General features: G+C 39.1%; 1 protein-coding gene across 4 annotated transcripts in view; it reads left to right on the top strand.

Moving 5' to 3' along the window:
* The window catches only part of SH3KBP1 (SH3 domain containing kinase binding protein 1), a 150682-nt gene extending 131008 nt beyond the window's left edge, over nt 1-19674 (top strand). For all 4 annotated transcript variants that reach the window (XM_035116819.2, XM_035116821.2, XM_035116820.2 and 1 more), the window contains 6 exons: nt 208-293; nt 9274-9383; nt 10934-11059; nt 12870-13135; nt 13948-14011; nt 16475-19674. In XM_035116819.2, coding sequence (XP_034972710.2) covers nt 208-293; nt 9274-9383; nt 10934-11059; nt 12870-13135; nt 13948-14011; nt 16475-16516 — 694 coding nt within the window. In that variant the 3' untranslated portion in view covers nt 16517-19674. The remainder of the gene's footprint in view (nt 1-207; nt 294-9273; nt 9384-10933; nt 11060-12869; nt 13136-13947; nt 14012-16474) is intronic.
* The last annotated feature ends 1185 nt before the right edge of the window (nt 19675-20859 follow it).

The following is a 20859-nucleotide window of genomic DNA, read 5'->3' as shown; positions in this document are numbered from 1 at the left end:
AATAGGCCCTTTTGACAGGTGTTAAAGAGAAACAAGATAAGGTTAATCCTAGCAGCATGTCGGTTTACAAGCGATGGCTCCCTCGGACAGCTCACTGTGACCCAGGAGCTGCGCATGAGGAATGCTTCTTTCCCTCAGTTTGCAAGATACAAGAAATTACTGTTAACAGGCAGTCCCAGTAAATATCTCTCTCGTTTTTGACTCCAGGAATGATATCCCAAAAGTAGATCCAGCGAGCTGTACATCGTCCAGCACCTTAGAAAAGGATTCCACAGAAAGGAGCAATGACATCGGTAAGTTGAGGTGCTTTTTTATACCGGACCTACCTCCTAAATATACATTGCTTTTCAGTATTAATTTTATCATACAGTATTATTTAAATTTCCAGTAAATGTATCATGTTATTTTTTAAAAAAAACATATCCAAAAAATTAGAAGAAACTGGATGCAAAATATTTTCAGTGCTTAGAACCTTTTGTGTGATTGCAGATCATTTTGTTGTGAAGGTTTTGGAGAGCTAATTAAGAAAAATTACCTGAAATGGTTGCTGCTGTTTGTAAAATGAGTTGTGGATGTCTGTTGTAGTTAAGAATTTTATCAGATTACCTGACACTCTTGAGATTTAACTACGCGACCTACTCTGAGAAAACTAAAGATTAATTACGGTTTCCCCCCCCATCACAAATCTGAACACAAAAGGTATGTTCTGAATTGGTGGGGTATCAGTCTTCTGACTGCTGGAAAACAAGGTGTGCTGACTGTAGTCCTATATCTGTAAGCAAACCTAGTGTCATTTTCAGATGGAAATATTTCAATGTCATCTGCTTCAGTCACTCAGTTCAGTAACAACTGTGCTGCAGCAGACATGTTTTTATAAGAGGCAGTCTTTGTATCCTAAATTGTAAGCATTACTACATTACATTGGTAGCATGCACTGTTATTTTTATCTTGTGGTTTCTTCATAGAGCACATATTGATTAAATGTTGTACAGTACTGCAGTAGCTAATCTTCCTTCTCTCCAGAGTTGGCAGTTTTGCACTTGTTTGCAACTGCTATGCTAACTTTTAAAACCGAGTTGTTGTTTTTTTAATAATTAGGCTGCAATCCTATGCATACTCACTAAGAAGCAAAGACCATTAAACTTAGTAGGGCTTAATTCCAAGTAAACATGTTTTTGTTGCTCTCAGTCTTTTGTCTGTTTTTGTGCTGTGTGGAATCTCGAGTAGCATGCTGGTTGTTTAGTTCATAGAATGTGCTTTTCCAACCAAACACTTGACTGAGAATAGCAAAGGAAGGTGTCTGTAATGATAAGTAACTTACAAGTAAGGTGCATGAATTTTTAAATTGCCAAAATTTTTATATTAGTTTGTTGCTGATTTTTGCACAGTGCCTAGAAATTCCATGTGCTTTTATAAATAATAATAATATGTAAGCTTTCTAATTTTAGGTAACAGTAAGTGCCAACAGAATGCAGAATGTTTTCTGCTTTTGTAAGCCTTCTATTATTTGTAGGATTGAAATGTTAGCTGTCATTATGTTCTAATACATACTATTAGAAAAATCCTCCAACAACCAAAAATAGTAATAATGAATCAACTGACAGTTGTGGAACAGCTACTAGTTTTAGAAAGTCTAAACTGCCAGTTACGAGCTCTAGAATAGTCTGAGAACTATTGTACTACTTTATACTTACTGTCACATATTTTCCTTTTGCTAGGGAGAATGTAATCAAAGCGTAAGATTCCATTATTTTTGTAGGCATAAATGAGGGTCACAGGGTCATATTGTTTGCAACAGCAAAACAGAATTCCTCAATAAATAAATAATCTGAATTACAAGATTTTATTTTTATAAGGCTTTTGATGACAGATAAACATAATTAAGAAAACAAACAGCTATATACTGAGGTACAGGATTAAATAACTAAAGAATTAAAGCAACACACAGTTCTGTTACCAATGACTATACTAGAAAATGAAGAGTTAGAGATGCCTAATAGGTTTATTCATTGTGTGAAGAGTGAATCGATTAAAATATTTGTGGGTAGTACTAGACCTTTAGTGAACATGTTGGAGGACAGAAATATTTAAGATTTATATACACAAATTGATTTGGGACAGATTAAATAAAAGTGAACATGTGTGTTCTCACAATTGCCTTGGCCATTTACATAGTGATAACCCCAACAAGAAGAGGATTAAATTCAGCTATCTTTATAGGGTAATTTGAAAACTGTTTGGACCAGAAATAATACCTATTGGCACGTTTGTTTTGTAAAAGAAAACAAAAATCCCATCACATTATCATGAAGAGAAATAGCATAGCCTTGTAGTATCCTGCAATCGGCTTGGACAGGGAAGCATTTTGTTTAACATCTTGAAGAGCTGTCGTCCCATCTGGGTTTACCATGACCGACTAACATCAGTGACTGTGTCTTAACCTCTGCTGACTGCTAAGTTCTGGTCATCATTTGTGTGAACATGGTTACCCAGAGGATAAATATGCTTGATGTAATATTCTTGGCGTGAAGACTTAGGGTATTTATATCTAATAGGGTTGGATTACTAAATCAGTGAATGGTGGATAGATTTTATTTTTGTTGTTGTTGTTTTAAATATTGGTATGTAAGATATTTTCCACCTTTATCTGTGGCTCACACTTCCTTCTTTTTTTAAAAAAAGTTCGTTAGTCTTAACTGTTAAGTGTGTCTTTAGAAATCTATTCCCTTTACTCCTCACACCTTTTTTTTCCTTTTCTCTTCTTTTTCTACATTTCCAGTGATGCCTTTCTTTTCCTTTCCACTCACATTTCTTCAAGCTTTCCCCATTTACATCCCTTTACCATGGGTAATTCTTCTTCACTTGATGATGGTAAGGCTTTTTCACCTTCTGTCTGTCCTGTCATTATTTTTCCTGAGAATGAGTGGTATATACTTACCATTCTCCTGACATCCTGTTGTATGCTGTGTTATTGCAGATATTATTATTATTATTATTCACAGAATGGTTTAAATTATAAAAACACAAAATACATAACAAAGTAACAAACTAAAACAATACCCCCGCAATGGTTTAAACGGCCATAGATTGTTTAATTAGCCAGAGGCCTGGGAGAAGAGGAATGCTTTTGCCTAAAGAAGGTGCCAGGCGAGCCTCCCTGGGGAGAGCATTCCACAAAGGGGGAGCCATGACAGAAAAGACCCGTTCTCATGCTGCCCCCCTCCATATCCCCTGTGGAGGAGGCACACAAAGAAGGGCCGCAGATGATGATCACAGGATCTGGGGCAGTTCATATGGGGAGAGATCGTCCTTGAGGTATTGAGGTCCTGAGCTGTTTAAGGCTTTATAGGTCAAAACCAGCACTCTGAATTGGGCCCAGAAATTAACTGGCAGCCAGTGCAGTCAAGCCAGGAATGTCGTTATATGTTCAAACCATCTTCCCCCCCGTGAACAACCTGGCCACTGAATTCTGTAGCAGCTGAAGTTTATAAACCATATTCAAAGGCAGCCCTACATATAACACAGTTCAGTAATGTAACTTAGAGGTTACCAGAGCATAGATGGCTACCTAGTTTGGTAGATGGAAAGGTGTTTTATATTTTTCAATTTTAATGCCCCTGAAAATATTTTATTGGTTTATGCATATCCATTATGCATATAGTGTCAATCATTTGTTGTGAAATGTTCTGCCCACCTAAAGTTTTAATACATATGTTTTTGGAGCATCACTGTAAGTTAAATCAGTAGCATGGTTAAAATACCTCAATCTCACCTTTACTATAAAATAAATGCATGCAACTTGGACCGGTACAGCATTTAATTCCTTTTGGGGGGGAGCGGAAATGCTCAATGCATGTACAAAGATTCTATTAATGGGAGTGTTCTCCCATTAATAGAACAGAACAAGGAAGCCACAGTACATCAGGAGCCTCACCTGCTTATTGGACCAACTGATTGCTGCAGGTGTGCAGATATTATTTTAAAATACCAGTAACTAGAATTTCCCAAGCATTATTAATAAGAAAATAACCTCTCCTTCTGTAATTTTAATTTGATGTTTTCAGGCCCTGTAGAATGAACCAACTTGAAATGTTATTCATGCCTTATGTGCCCTAATTTCTAGAGAAGGTGCATGAATTTTGTGCAGATTAAAGAAATGCCGAAACCTAGGAAGGTGCTGCTAAGTTCATTGTGTCAAGAGAAGGATTATTTTGCTCACATTTTTGTAGACAGGATGTGAGCAAAAAAACATGAAGCATGCTCACAATTAGGGAATAAAGGGAAATAGTGCTCAGTTTTTAGTATGGTGGTTCTACATTACAGTTTCCATGTGAGCTATTGTTGGAATTGCATTAGAGTGAATTTGTTAATTGTGTCCGTAATGTTTCAGAAATTATTTTTGTCTAGCATAAGAAACTACCAATCAGGTCCTTAAGGCTGAAGTACAAAATATGTTTTCGATCCCTATTTTTCAGATGTAAAATGAAGTAAATATGCATTCCTTTTAAGTTTGTTTATGAAGCTTGTGAACACTCGGGAGTTGCTTTGTAGTTATAACTATGAATAACGATTTCTTTAACTAATTATTACCTTGTTTTGAGGTCAGTTTTGTTAAATGTAAGTGATTTAGAATCCTAGTGGTGTTTACAAAAAAAATCAATTAAAACGACCTCCCATTTTCTATTTTAAGGGAGAGGATACAATAGAATGGGTGGGGGAGTAGTGATATTATCCAGTGGCATTTGTTGTTATGTCACATCATGCTCCCTGAAGTGAAGGAAATTTAGCACAACGTGCTGGTATATCAATCATAAAGTCACAGTTTAATAACCACTGGCATAGGAAGCTGCTCGAGCACCGGGAGCGGCAAACATGATGCGAACCCGGGGGCTGGCGAGCAGCGTACCATGCATGCGCAGTCGTGGAGGCGAGGGGCAGGCCAGGGAGGCCTCGCCTCCGCGGCTCCACCCAGCAGGAAGGAAGAAGCAAAGCGCGCACCAGCCAAGCAGGTGAGCGAGCGAGCCAGCCACCGCCGCGCCGAGCGAGGCTTTTTACCCGGCGGTGGGGCTAGACTTGGGAGATGCAGGGCGTGCGCCGAATGTTACCCCCCTCCAGGGTGGCACCCAGGGCGGCCCACCTCAATTCACCCCCTTGCTACGCCCCTATCTATAACACACCAAGCACCAAAGTGTGAATAAGAATGTGGAACAAAATACTAGCACAGTAATCAGGAAAACAAATGCAATATTCCCCACATTTGAATTCAGCTGTAGTTACACATACGTAAATCCATTTAAAACTGATTCCTCCTACATCACAATTGAGAAGTAATTGGGACCACTCAAATGGCTCCTAAGATAGAGAATCCTATTAGTGATGTGCAGACCTTGCCTTCTTTGCCAGGCAATCTCTAGCATTTAACAGGAACCTCAATAAACCCAAATGTCCCCATTATACCTTACCTTTAGGAACAAGAAGGGGGCTAAATAATCACAGGCAGGGCTTACTACATATAGGCAGTGGGGTTTTTTTTGGGGGGGGGACATTTTGTGAATCTGAGTTTGGCCTCCTTGAGGGGTAGTATTTCAATATGAGTAGGAAAATGAGAGTACCCCTAAACTTTTTTTTTAAAGCGCTGCATATAGGAGAACCTTGCAGGCCAGACATCAGCTGGAAATGTCAGAATTTCCTACTAATGAAATCAGGAAGCAGAGAAAGCTACAAATCCTATGATCCCATGCAACTAGTGACTGTCCTCAGGGAGTATCATTTGGTAGAGAAGGGCAGCGTGTGGTGTTGTTGTTGTTTTCTGCTGCTGCTGTTGTTTTGTGGAAGGGGAGCTGGCTTATGGCAGGGGCAGAAAGAGGTTATCAAACTACAGCGGAGAAAATGTGCAATCAAAGTTTAACTTTCATTTGCTTTTAGCATTTACTGACAGCAAGACATGAACCTGTAACCCTTTCCTACATGTGACTTGCATGACCTTGGCTGTGTCCCTGCTGATGTAACTTGATTGCACACTTGCAAAGCAGATTATGTGCTGCTCAAAAAAAAAGTATTAATAGGAGTGATGAAGAAAGATATACTAGTACTGACACTGGGAAACACTGGCCTGCGAGCGCTCCAGTTGGAGAACAGCCTTTACCAAAGGTGTCATGGGCTTTGAAGAAACTCGATCTCAGGACCCAAGGGAGAAACATGCTAAGGGATCACACCGTGATCAACTCCCGCCTGGAAACCAATGCCCCCACTGTGGAAGGACGTGTGGATCCAGAATTGGCCTCCACAGTCACTTACGGATCCATTGATGAAACCGCGTTTATGGAAGACAATCTTACTCGGCTACGAGTGGAAGAAGAAGAAGAAGAAGAAGAAGAAGAAGAAGAAGAAGAAGAAGAAGAAGAAGAAGAAGAAGAAGAAGAAGAAGAAGAAGAAGAAGAAGAAGAAGAAGAAGAAGAAGAAGAAGAAGAAGATGAAGATGATTCAGTACTCTGTCATTGAGCTCTTTCCAACTTACTCTCAGCAGTTAACTATTTGAGAAAAGCTGCTTGGCATAATACAAATGAAAGTAAAATATGTGGGTTGGACCCATAGTCAGTGAGTGCAAGTCATGCAGAAGGGCTCCCCCCAATGGTGTCCTTCTCTGCCCCTCCCCCTAGTTTCTTCTGAAGCTCCCTCAGGAAAGGTTGCCTGGGGACTCAGAGCTGCAGGGCGGAAGCCCCATTGCACGGATAGACTTCCACTCATGCAACTCTGGATCCAACCCATTATGAGCTAATCGTTGCTGTCCCATTTCTGTATATGAGCATTCTATAGAGACTGAAAAGAAACACAAGAGGTCAGAATTGTTTTGCTCAGCTGCCAAATTGATCAAGTTCGACAATGCTAAATACCTCATTTGTGTATTTTTTAATGGAAATAAATTGAGCTTTGGGTCATAAATTTACACTACACTGTTGGGCATCACAAACCTAATAGGAAGCTCTTGGTACATTATTGTATCATCTTATTTCTGTAAGGATCAACTTGCAACTTCATACTCTGTCAAATACTGAGTGACAGCATGTGTAACATTTCACTTTGGTAAGGACAGCCTGCATCCTTCAGGACCTAAAGGAACGATTAGAAGCAGACCTTTTAGGAGTCAAAGGGAGCAGATGCTTGGAGGCTGAGGGAAGCAAATTGCCTGAATACTTCACTCTTGAGGCAGGGCCTTTGCAAAGTGATGCTACCAACTCTCATAGACTCTTCAGGGTTTTAAAAAATACAAAATAAAGAAAATAAAGCAATTTTAAAGTTTAAGTATGCATTCTAATTTGGCTTACTAAATTGTTGCCAACTAAGATTATTATTATTATTATTATTATTATTATTATTATTATCATTATTATTACTTGTGAAAATGCTATTAAATTATTCATTTACCCTAAGTACAGTGTTGTTGTTGTTTAGTCGTTTAGTCGTGTCCGACTCTTCGTGACCCCATGGACCATAGCACGCCAGGCACTCCTGTCTTGCACTGCCTCCCGCAGTTTGGTCAAACTCATGTTCGTAGCTTCGAGAACACTGTCCAACCATCTTGTCCTCTGTCGTCCCCTTCTCCTAGTGCCCTCAATCTTTCCCAACATCAGGGTCTTTTCCAAGGATTCTTCTCATGAGGTGGCCAAAGTATTGGAGCCTCAGCTTCACGATCTGTCCTTCCAGGGAGCACTCAGGGCTGATTTCCTTAAGAATGGATAGGTTTGATCTTCTTGCAGTCCATGGGACTCTCAAGAGTCTCCTCCAGCACCATAATTCAAACTGTCTTTGTTTGTTTGTTTGTTTGTTTACTTACTGCATATCATGCATGCCCTTTAATATGTTTTAAAGTAGGGTTGTATTTTCCCCCCTTGATTTTACTGTTTTATCTTTTGATAAATGCATTGAGGGTGTTTTTTTTTTACAATCAAGCATTATATACTTTTTATGAAATAAGAAAACAAACAAAGAAATGTCCATCCTCCGAAGGAACCCAAGCCTTATGAGGAACAGTTGAAGGAGCTGGGTATGTTTAGCATGGGAAAGAGGAGATTGAGAGGAGATGCAAATACTGTATCTAAATGCCTGTCACATGGAAGAGGGAGCAAGCTTGTTTTTTTCTGCTCTGGAGGGTAGGACCCAAAGCAATGGCTTCAAGTTATAAGAAAGGAGATTCCGACTAAACATTAGGAAGAACTTTTTGACCGTCGGAGCTTTTCAACAGTGGAATGGACTCCCTTGGAAACATAGGTCCCTTCGCCCAACCAATAAAATATTAGATGGGGCTGGTCCCCGTCCCCCCCCCCCAGTTGATGGGCATTGCCATTCAAATGGGATGTGTGGCCGCGTCCAGTGATCAGTTATGCAGGACAAGACTTACCTGCCCCCCCAATATTTTATTCAAGTTGGCACTCCTGCTTAGGAGGTAGTGGACTCTCCTTTTTTGGAGGTTTTTAAGCAGAAGTTGGGTGGCCCATCTGTCATAGATGCTTTAGTTGAGATTCCTGCAGGGATTGGATTAGATGACCCTCAGAGTCCCTTCCAACTCTTCAATCCTATGATTCTATGATTGCTTTTGAAGGTATAGTTGGATATAAAGCAAAGGTGCATAGGTTACTTTAGTCTTAATGGGATGAAATCAAATGAGGATGAACTATAACTTCAATCAACTCCAAGTATGGGCCATGCTGGCTGGGACTAATGGGAATTCAAGTCCAATGGCCTCTGGAGGGCCACAGGTCCCCCATTTGTGCTCTGTAGGAAAATTCAGAGTCCAATTAATGCCAGCCAGCCCCACCTGTTACCCTTCTCTAAGAATGATTGGGCTTCTCACTGATTGTACATGATGCGTTCAATGTCCTTTCTTGCTGGGGATTATGGAGCTTCTGCATTAACCCCATGATCCCTGACAGCAAAACCTATGCACCTTTTAAAATATCTAAACACATTTTAACTAATTAGTTTTCAGTTATTTTCAGTTATAGTATTGTTGTTTTAAATGCATATTGTGAGCTAGCTATCCTGAGTATGTTTTAAATAAAAATGCATATAAATGTGCATAAAACAATCCTGGATCAAGGATCTTTTTACAAAGGGGTTCTGCTGGGAAACCTGGATTTGACAGAATGGAAATACAGAAATACAATGTAATATGTGAATGTAGTTTAAATATCTCATTTGTCACCTTCTTGAGTAACCCCATGATCTGACAGTGTCTAATGTGTACGCATATATATATATATTCATGTTTTTAAGATCTGGAAGGTTTTGATTCCGTAATACCAGTTGCTGAGAAGCTCAGTCACCCAACAACTACTAGACCAAAAGCTACTGGCAGAAGACCTCCTTCACAATCATTCACATCTGTAAGTATCCTCTATGAACTGGATATTTAAGAACATGGGACACTGAGTCAGACAATTGGTCTATTTCCTGTATTGTCTATAATGGCAGGCTGTGGCTCTGCAGGGTTTCAGACAGGGATATTTGCTGCACTACCTTGGAGGTGCCAGGAATTGAACCTATGGCCCTTCTTTATCATACCTATTGTAGTTTTAAAATCTCATTTGTTTCCTTCTTGAGTGACTTGGTAATTTTGGCAGTGTGTGGTATATAGGTATATATTTTCATGTTTTTAAGATTATCCAATTCCCGTAGTGGTTTAACAATCAAACCCTGGGAGGCAGGAGGAAGTACTCAGTATTTGCTTGACTCACGTCTGCTTACAATAAGGTTTATTGTTTTGTCAGTGTCCCTCTTAGATTTCTTGCAGCCTTCCTATAATTTTCCCTTTTTTGGTCTCTTCTTTATCTTAATTGCAAATACGCAATCATGCTTTGATGCTTGTTTGCAAATGTTCTTTGGACTGGAGCCACACAAAAAAAGAGTGGAAAGAAAATAGTTGCAAAATCCATTTGCACCTAGACAAGGATTCACACAGTCCGATGCCCATTTCATCAGCAGTTCTCATGCCTCTGTTTGTGCAGGAGGTTTTACAATATTTTGTGCCATGCTCTTATCATGAGGTGTAAAAACAGGCCTTCTGTCTCAGGAAGATGCCTTCTATCATGGAATAACCCTTTTGGATCCAACTTTGCATCTCATTAAAAAAAAATCTACCTCATGATACCTATTTCAGTGGCAGCAGCTTAAAATGTTAGCAGAAATAAGTTCTAGCAATTTCTTTTAATAGGGCTTTGTACTTTATTAGTGTTTATTATTAAGAGTCATGATAATTCTCACATGAGTCATGGGATGAAATTGTTACGGTAAACCCAGCTGAGCCCCTGGGAGTTCTCTGCATGCAGGTGCGATGCATATGGAGAAATTTCCAACATACTAATTTGGATTACTAAATTAATAGGGAAGGTATTAAGAGACTCCGTGAACCTCATTTCACTGAATAAGGAGAGGCCTCTCTCATATTTGGCCCCATTTGCACCAAAGTTGCTTAGAAAGAGGGATTGGTTGTTAAACCACTCTGGGAATTGTAGCTATGTGATGGGAATGGGGTCTCGGCACCCTTAACAAACTACAATACCCAGGATTCTTTGTGGGAAGCCAGGACTGTTGAAAGCAGTATGATACTGCTTTAAATGTAGAGTGCAGATGAGGCCTCTATTGGAATATTCTGCCACCTGCTATCCCATCCCCTTTCCCCATTGTGAAGCTTGCTGCCACTGCTACCACCCTTTGGGCACAGAGGAAGGGAATAACAGGAGTAGAGTGTGACCAGAATCAAGGCAAGAGAACCCTGCTTAGTTCTTACTCCATACTTTTCAAATGCTTGCGTAGAGGTACCACTGTATACACATTTTGCATCGGGGATTAGGTCTAGCAATGCTTCTGTCCTGTTGAAAGTTAGTCTGTTACATTTAAGTATTTGTGGAAAGAAAATACTGTTGTGTTTCCACAGTCTTCACTTTCAAGTCCTGACTTCTTTGATTCGCCAAGTCCTGAAGATGAAAAGGAGGAACATGTTTCTCTTCCGCACAAAGTAGCTGAACCTTTAAAGAAAGCAAAGACTGTTACTATATCGCTAGTAAGTGATTTAGGTTGTTTGTATCAATAGCAAGGGCTGTTACTTGTGGTTGCTAATGTAATAATGGTGTCACTGTTTTAGGGCACAGGTAAGTAGTAATATGTCCATTAATATATACAATCTGATTTGTATGGTCTTTCCACTTCAAAGTTGGGGTGCCTGATCTCCTGATTTCCCCCTTCCTAAAAGGGTGAAAGGAAAATCAACATGACATGTATACACAGATCACACACAGTTAGATGTGTTTGGTGATAAATCCATATGATCGTAAGTACAATTCCCTGTTCCACCACATACAAGCTATTGCTAGGAAGTCAGACATCTGAGCAATTCCATGGTGACTTGTCCAGAGAATTTAATGTCTAGGCAATGATTTGAGCAACATCTCACATTTTTCAAACTTAGTTTTCTGCCTCCAGGCAAGTATAGCCCCATATAGCAAACCAAACTATGTCTTCTAAAATATCTGAGACCAGAGTTCTTTCACTTGTGCAGACATTTATTCATTCTCATTTCAGACTTTTAGAATGCCTATTCAGAACTAAGTCCCACTGAGTTCAGTTGGGCTTACTCCCAGAAAAGTTGTTATAGGATTGCAGTCATACACATGGTACATTATAGGAGGTATTATAAAACACATTTAGCAGCTAGATTACTTTTGTTATATAAATTTCATTTCCTTCCATAACCTTAAACTCTTTAGATTCTAAAGAACCTAAAGGCTTAAGTAATAGGAACAGAGGAAGCTGTCATTCCTAAGCAAGGGCAGACATGAGTCTTGTGGGATCTACTTTGATGGATCTCAGGGTTCTAGTAAAAACAGTCAGAGCCAGGCTCAAAAGATACACACTTAGAAGTCAAGAATTTTGTTCCCAGGGATTTGTTTTTGAGTACCAGAACATAACCCTTTCACACAGAAATCTGCTCCTGATTATCCCCACCATCACCACCTTAAAGGTAAAGGCACCCCTGACAATTAAGTCCAGTCGCGAACGACTCTGGGGTCCACCACCTACAGTTGTCTTAATTACATCTCATCCTTTTTTGTGGCAGGGGTTGTATCATTTTGTTGTTGTTGCTATTATAATAACAGTTGGAGTCATAAATCCATGATGACCTGTTTTGAATTCACTGGAGATCTAGCAATAGAGCCCTATCTACCCAACCCTGCCGTATACTGGTTAGACAATTTGTCCCCACTTTCCATGATCCCACCTACTACCTGAAATTATTTTAACTAAACATTCTAATGATTGAACCCAAGTCCTTCTGCTTGCAAAACATGTTCTGTGCCACTGAGTTGTGATCTCTCTCTATATATGGTTATTTGGTTTTACCATATCTGTATTCAGAGCCAAATTGATTAGTTACATTTGATTTTTTAAAAAAACCCAGCCAAATGCTATTACATATTTTTTAATTATTTCATGTCACAGGAGAAATCCTTGTTTGTGCGAGTGGGCCCTGTTGTCTTTTGCATATTTTCCCCACACACATCCTGACCCAGTTTCTAGTGACATTTTTCATTGGTCAGTAATAGCAATTCGGAATGGAATTTGCCCAGCAGCATCCCCATGGGTGACAGCTCCTGGCAGGCTCACGTCGGCATGATGTTAAGATCAATTTGGAAAGGTGTGTTTAAGAAGCTGTGCTATTTACATTGTGGCCAATTCTTATGGAACATCTGGATGGGATTTCTTCAGCATAGCTGGGCAGAAGAGGAGGGGAAAAACATAAATAGGATACTGGAGCTCCTTTTCTTGTTAGCATTCTAATGTTTGGGTGTGGTTTTGTTGTGTTTTTTTTATAGGTATCTGATAACAAAGCTTCACCGCCTGCCAAGCCAGGAGGCTTAACAAGTGGAAGTAATCTTCCATCTTCGTTATCATCCTCATCTGCACTTCATCCAGTTTCAGCAGGAACAACAGGTCATAGGTCCAATTCCCCATCTTTGTTCAGCAGTGAAGGAAAGCCAAAGACTGACCAATCCAACCAAGGTGAAGCAGCTTTGGATGAGTTAAGAACACAAGTGAAGGAGCTGCGAACTATCATTGAAACAATGAAAGACCAGCAGAAGTGAGTGTTACTCAATCCTTCTAGTATCGCTGGAGGGTGTAGACTATCCCTTTTCCATACATTATTACCCCATGTGAGCCAGGTCCCTTTCTGTCCATTAATAACTTTTTATGTGTTTGCATGATTTGTCTTTTTCTTTGGAATAGCCTTCCTCAACCTGGTGCCTTCCCGATGCTTCGGACTACAACCATCAGCTCCAGCCAACATAACCATGCCAGCAATAGCTGATGGGAGTTGTCGTCCAGAACATCTGGAGGGCACCAGGTTGGAGAAGGCTGGTTGATAGATAGATGAAAATGTATGGAAAATGTTTTAGAGCTTCTGTATTCAGAGCCAAATTGATTAGTTATGGTGGAGAACTTTATTGCATTTTTCAGTTCTTTTAGCGTAACTTATTTTTTTAAAATGCCATGTTTTCGTTTACGGCGAGGTTGCTGACTAATCTTCCCCAAATTATTTTGAAAGATGGGTAACATCCCTACTATACTTACCTATCTTACATCATGCTGTATTTTCTCAAGATGCTGCTACTTTGAGGACACTTATTCATACCGCAATGAATTCTGCTGGCATTAGTCATTTTAAAGGATTTTATGCTGTCTATAATCTCTGTTTTCAGTAGGGTTCATTCTTATTCTTCTTTTGCCATGCCTGAAAACAGGAGATACTTTTCAGTTTTTCCAGGAACAGCAATTCTGCTGAGCTGAGTTAGATACCATATATTATAGGAAAAGGGGTGGGACTTTCTCCACACCTACCTCCCTAAGCAGCTGCCTGCTGTTCCTATTCACTTCCTATGTTGCTTTTTCTAGAAAAGAGATTAAACAATTGCTGTCTGAATTAGATGAAGAAAAGAAGATCCGGCTACGATTACAGGTACTTGTATCATATGTGGCCTTAGACAACTTTATAGAAAGAGAACAATTTTCATGGAAAATAAAAATAGAAGATAAAAACTCCTAATGCAAACATAATCCTGCTAATATTTAATCTGTTTAAGTTAGTTAAGATGAAATAAATAAATACAAAAAGATGTGAAAGAATTTTGTTTGTTTTACTGATGGTAGTTTATCATTTATTTTATGTTGCAGCTTACCCTGGAAGGATATAAATCTTTTGAATAATAAACAAAACATGAGATTTCCTTCCTGCCCGCCCCCTGCTCAATATTAAGATGTTTTGCAGCATCCAAAACCTGAAATAATACTATCCACAAAGCGTTTTGATTTCCAGAAAGAGTAAAAATAATAATAAAGTAACTATGTTTTATTATAAATGGGGTAAATAAGTGATTGTAGTGCTGGGAAGTGTTTATTAATTTCTTTCTGCTCACACTTGTCTTCTTCCCCACAAGTTGCTGTTTGTTCAAAGATTTGATCAGTTGTATAAGTGCATGCATGTGCAGATGCCTCCATATCTCAATATGAAATACTACATATTAGTCTATGTATGGTATACATTTACATAGTGCTTTTCTGAAAAGCGCGCAGTCATTGTGAAAAGTTTATACATGTTGCTGTGATAATATTAAAGCAGGAAACTGGTAAGCCCTGTTTGGGCATTCAGATTACTTGCGTGTAAACAGTTGCATGAAGGGGAGAGCTGCTAAGCCCTGCTTTCCTCCACTATATCATCTTCATCCCTTTTATAGTCCTCCACAAGTTTGATGGATTGTGGTTTGATCTTTTTAGTGAAGGGAATGTTCCTGGGGAGGGCGAGTTCCACATTGTAACAAAAACTTCATATAGAAATAATTTCTAAGGCCTTCTTTGAGAAGGAATGGGGAAGTTGTTTGATTCAGCCCAGCCAGCATGAGCAACAGTTACAGATGATGTGACTTCAGTAGCATATGGAAAGCCACAGGTTCCTCATCCCTGCTCTAGAGTCTAGACCAGGGGTCCCCAAACTAAGGCCCGGGGGCCGGATGCGGCCCAATCACCTTCTAAATCCGGCCCGTGGACGGTCCGAGAATCAGCATGTTTTTACATGAGTAGAATGTGTGTTTTTATTTAAAATGCATCTCTGGGGTATTTGTGGGGCATAGGAATTCTTTCATATTTTTTTTCAAAATATAGTCCGGCCCCCCACAAGGTCTGAGGGACAGTGGACCGGCCCCCTGCTGAAAAAGTTTGCTGACCCCTGCTCTAGACTAACATTCAGAGCTGCCTTCTTGGCAGAGGGACACCTGACCAGTATAGTTAGATGCTATGGAGGAAGTCCAAGGATTGACCTAACACAAAGGTTTCCCAATCAAACTGTACCGCCTCATTGAGCCCGTTGTTAATAATATTGATATTCTGCAGCTGCCTGTAAAGTGCATATTGTGGTCTGTTGAATAGCTGATGTTTCTAGAAGCTCGTAAGCAGGGTATCAAAGTGAAAGCCTCTGAACACAGAGGTCTCATTTAGATATCATGACTGAAACCTAAAGGTCCATCTTCCATAAATCTGTCTAACCCAGCTTTTGGCAACCTGCTGCTATCCAGATGCTTTTGTCTACAACTCCCATCAGCCCTATGCTGCAGTTGGGAACTGTAGTCCAAAACATTTGAAGGGCACCATTTTGCTAAAGGCTTATCTAACTTTAACTAGAAGGGGAAAGCGGGGGGGATAGCCATTGTGACAGCCTTCTGTTAATGAATTAATATAAATACATAATTTACCCATTTATCTACTTACTTTAATTTGCTGTGAACCTCCCACCCATCAAATTCATTGCAGAATCCAGAGTTCTAATAATAAACTTCCTCTTCCTCTGTTCCTTCTGTACCAGTCGTCATTTTAAGAACCTCTCTAACCTATAATCAAAGAGCAAACCAAACTCCCAATTGACATTTGTTTGGATGTGGGGGAGTTGTGCCTCCGCCAACCTGGCCAGACTCTACTGGCGGCTCAGTGAAGGATCATTTTTCTGCCCCCCCCCCTGCCACCTTCCACCTGGCCATCATGAGAGGTGTTGCTCACAAAAGCGGCAGTGGATGTGCTTCTGCCAATCAGGCAGTTGGATTTCAAGACTTGGTCATCTTAGGCTTTTTACAGAATTCTCCAGCACATTATGCTTTCCCTTATTGGTTCCATCCTTTCCATGTAGAATTTTCTGAGCTGTATACAGTATTCTGAATGGGGACAGCAACATACTTTGTATGAATATAATGACAATATGGTACTAGCGGTATTATTTTCTGAGTAATTTCTGACATTGACTTGAAGAAGAAGAAAAAGTATATTGCTGCCACTGCCTAGCTAGAAGGGTGTATTAGGCATTGGGCAACGTTAACAATTGATTCAAAAACTAATTGCGTGAAAATGGTTTAAACTGGAACTTTTTGTCCTTATATAGATGGAGGTTAATGATATAAAGAAAGCTCTTCAATCAAAGTGAATTCTGGATAGATGGAATGTTGTATTATTCATCGTGACAGAGACTTTTATGCCCCAGACAAAATAACTTTGTGCCAAATGATTCAAGATCTGCCTACACCCCTTTGTTTGAACAACTAGCACAAGAGTTTTAATAGCACAACACAAATTCCATTGAAGAGGAGGAATTTCCATGTGGCTTGGTTATCGCACTGTTGTGACTGAAATTCTTCTTACTGTGCTAAAATCTTCTCTACTTCAAGTTCACAGGCAATTGAAAACTCAGGCAGTTTAGTTCATAGTGGTACTATTTTAATGATGTTTTCCATAAGTAAAATCTACTTCAGGTTTATCAGTTTACAGGTTTTATGATTTTGACTTTTTAAATTGTCTTTTTGTCACACAGATTCTTAAAATGTTTGTATTGCATATAGCCAGAAATGAATGTTGATATCTGGGTGAGGAGTCCTTTATTTCTCTCTCTCTCTCTCTCTCTCTCTCTCTCTCTCTCTCTCTCTCTCTCTCTCTCTCTTGCTTCACATAGAAACAGCTTTATGTGTTGTTTTAAATACGATTACATATGCAATCTTTTGTCCAAAAATTATCTACAAGATGAATCTTAAGTTTGTGTACAAATAGTGTATTTAAAAGGAAAAAAATGAAGATAAATTGGTCTTTGCAATGATTTGTGCCTTCTTTTGCCAAACACTGATTGGAGCTGGTTGTAGACCAGGTCTTAGAAATGTAGCTATCACAATGAGGCCTGACAGTCCACTAGAGGTCACTCTTTCAGTATTTTAGCTGCTTGCTCCTAAGAGAACGTTTGGGGTTTTTTATTTTTCGTTTTTGCTAATGACCACAGCATGTTGAAGCAGCTTTATTTCAACAACTGTGGCTTATTCAACTGAGAATTCACTGCTGCTTGATTTCATTTGAACTTTAAACACTTGCTTTCATCTCTAGGTTTGCACATCTTGGGTGAACAGAATATGCATAATCTAAGAGCAAAAATGAATAAAATATAAAACAACAAGAGAGAGTTGTATTATTTCATGCACAGATATTGTGAAATATTAACCTGGTGTTTAATATCAATTGCTACATCTATTGTGAACTTCATAATGTGGGGAAATGGTGTGATTTTTGTATAATGGCATCCTAGAAGCTGGGCTTTCTTTCCTAGGGTTACAGAAAAGCAGTATTTAACTCATCTATTTATAGATAGTAAGAATCTCATATTTCAAGGTAAATTGAGTGTATGTGCACATGTGCACAATCTAAAAATAGTTCATGACAAAAACTGTAATTTCCTATTTTAATACGTAATAGATTGCATTATTAATACAATCCTATGTGTGTCTACTCAGATGTAAATCCAATTCAATGAAAATTATTCCCAGGTAAGTGTGCATAGGACTGCAGCCTTATACTTACTAAGAGAGTAAGCCCCATTGAATTTAGTGAGATCTACTTTTGAGGAAACACACATTGGATTGGTTTGTGTGTTTCCTTGTACAATTAAGGTATTTGTGCTGCTGAAACATCCACTTGTTGCTGTCCAGTGGTGTTTTGGCTCTGCTCTGTGCTCAGAGCTATGAAGTTTACATTAAATATCACACGGTGACTCTGTTTATCATATCACATGACCATTTGGCATTCTCCTCTCCCCCACCTTAGGAATTCAGAGTTGTTTGTTTGACTCCTAGTTTGATTTTAATTGGCTTGAAAACTTACAACATGGTGGTAATCTCTATAAAGATTTCTATAGTTCAGTTCCAGGAAAATGGAACAGCAGGTTTTAGATTTAGTGATGCATCAGAATCCTTGTCTTAATCATGTCTATTTCTTATTTCTTAACAAAATAAAAAAATTCCTTCCAGCAGCACCTTAGAGACCAACTAAGTTTGGTCTCTTAACTTATTTCTTAACTTTAACACAATCACTAATTGAACATTTTTCACTGTGATACCTCTATGATTTTAAAGCTGCATTACAATCTCTGTATTCAGAAAACCAAACCCATTTTGATCGATATGTTTCCATCGTGCTTCAAGCATGAGGAAATTTTGTGAAATCAACTCCTTGATCATCACAACGGCCATGTGTTCTAAGAGGGGTAGTATTCTTTGCTATTTTACAGAATAAACTATTGCCCAGTCCTAAGACTGGCTAGTGCTTGAGATATTGCGCTGTAACAAATGCACCAATGCAGTGCTACATGATTTAGCAATGCAGTAAAATACAAGCCAGCTCAAAGGGCTTAGGAGAGGACAGAAGGCAAATAGAAGCGTTAGAGGTGCACTTAGAATGCCAAAAGTCTCTGGGTTTCAGCATGTGGTCACGACACCTCTTCAGTGGCATGCTATTTTGAATGTTTTACAGGAAACAGGTGCTTTTAACATGCACATGTGTCCATGTTGAGGGTCCCCCATGTGTACCAAACTGGGGCAAGTAAATGAATATGCAAAGCTGCCATGAGACAGAGCTTCTCAAAGCCACTTGTAGAAGATGGGTTCATATTTTAGCATAGAAGCCGCTTCCATGTGGTTGCATTGCACTGATGAGAGAAAAGCTACGTCAGTTGAAACATTTGGTCCTTTCCCTGCTACCATCACTTTTGGGAGGGCCTGAGGATGTACATCTATATACAGAGGTTACCAATGCAAGTCCGGACCTGATCGTGTCAATGTGTGGCACCCACACAACAGTGGTAGCATATTAATTAGACCTATGGATGATATAGGCTCTTGTTTACGACCGGGCCTTTGTAGTTCTCCTATAGTTTTCTAGCAATAAGAATTTATAGCTACTAACTTAAAAATTAAGAATTTGACAGGCAGACAAGTAATGCTTCTAAATTTACAGATACTTGAAACTTGAGATTGTAGGATACCATAGTGGATTTCTGATTTCACTCACCTGGAAAACTAAGCTTTGAATAATTACAGTATGGGTTCAAACACAAGGCCCTGTTCTAAAATGTTATTTTTTGTGGGGAGCGGGACAGAGGGACTTATCTTAATTCAGCATTGTCTGACCTGAAATCAGGTTCTCTATTTCCCCCCCTTCTTTCTCCCCTTCCTGTTGCAATGGTGCATTGTCATTTTATAAAACTGTATTGAGGAGTCCAACGTATTGTGTGATTTGTAAAATAAGATTAAATGAGATTTTGTGGAAATACCTTGTTTAAAGCTTTGTTGTTCTTGGAAAGATGAATTATTGCTCATTCTGCATTATAGTTACAACATAGGAAGCATTTTACAAAGAAATTACACTTCCAGTGCTTTAAAAGAAATGACCGATTATTCATTTGCAGCCATCGTTATAATGTAGTTATGCCAGAAATATTTATTTTTCTCATCAAAGCAAACAGAAAGGAACACACTGCAAATTCACCTTGAACTGAAGGTGTTTGCTTTTGTTGGAATTGCCATTAATTGCCTTCAATGGGCACAGATGAAGCACAAATTTGGTGCTAGTTCTATTAAGCAACTTTTGCTTGCATTTTATTTCATGGCGAATTCAAGCTGCTTTAGTCATGCATAACTAAGTTTGTTTTATAACTCATATTTAATATATAAGTGTGCATTGCATAATTCTAACACGTTTCCTTATATAATTTACTAAAACTTCATGTATCTACAATTTCATTTTTGTTCAAAATCTCAAATTATGGCAACTCCTTAGTATTACAGCACAATCTATATACCAATTCTGAGTTCAGTGTAACATGTAGATAAATTAACTATTTAGACATCTGTGTTCCATGCTAGCCTGGACCACTAGAATTCCTGGCAAATGGGGATGGGTCTACCTCTGGAACACAGCGGTCAAATATATTAAACTAGAGAAAACACAAATGTTTTCTTCCCTGCAACAAAACCAATATTGGTGCAAATTGTTTGCACACTATGGCCTGGTTTGCATAATAAAGTAGGCCAAACTATGGCTTTCCCAAGGCCTTGCAAATTTATGAGCTAAAGAGGAGCTTTGCAGCTCCTTTGCTGCTGCTTTATTCTTCATTGAATTAAGCAAATTCGGGCTCCTGGTTAAGTTGTATCCTCACCATGAGCTGTAGCTGAGTGAAAAAAGGATTGGACTGCCTGCCCCATAAAAGCTTTGCAGCCAAGGTGATTATAGAAGATGGAATTGTATAATAATGGGGGGAGTTCAAGACTGCTTCCCAAGTAAAATATTTGCTTGCTGTTTTAAAAGAACTAAGCCAAGACTTGAGAGACCCAAGCTACAAAAAATTATCCCATTTCCCCTCAAGTTAGAAATATATATATAGAAAAGAAAGATCCTCAGTCTTTTCCTTCATTCAGTTAATTGTGTTTTTGAGAGACTGATTCATTTGGCTGGAGA

This window comes from Zootoca vivipara, chromosome 4 (assembly GCF_963506605.1).
Source record: "Zootoca vivipara chromosome 4, rZooViv1.1, whole genome shotgun sequence".
Lineage (NCBI taxonomy): Eukaryota > Metazoa > Chordata > Lepidosauria > Squamata > Lacertidae > Zootoca > Zootoca vivipara.
Note: the sequence above shows the minus strand (reverse complement) of the source record. Positions and strands in the feature narration are given on the sequence as shown.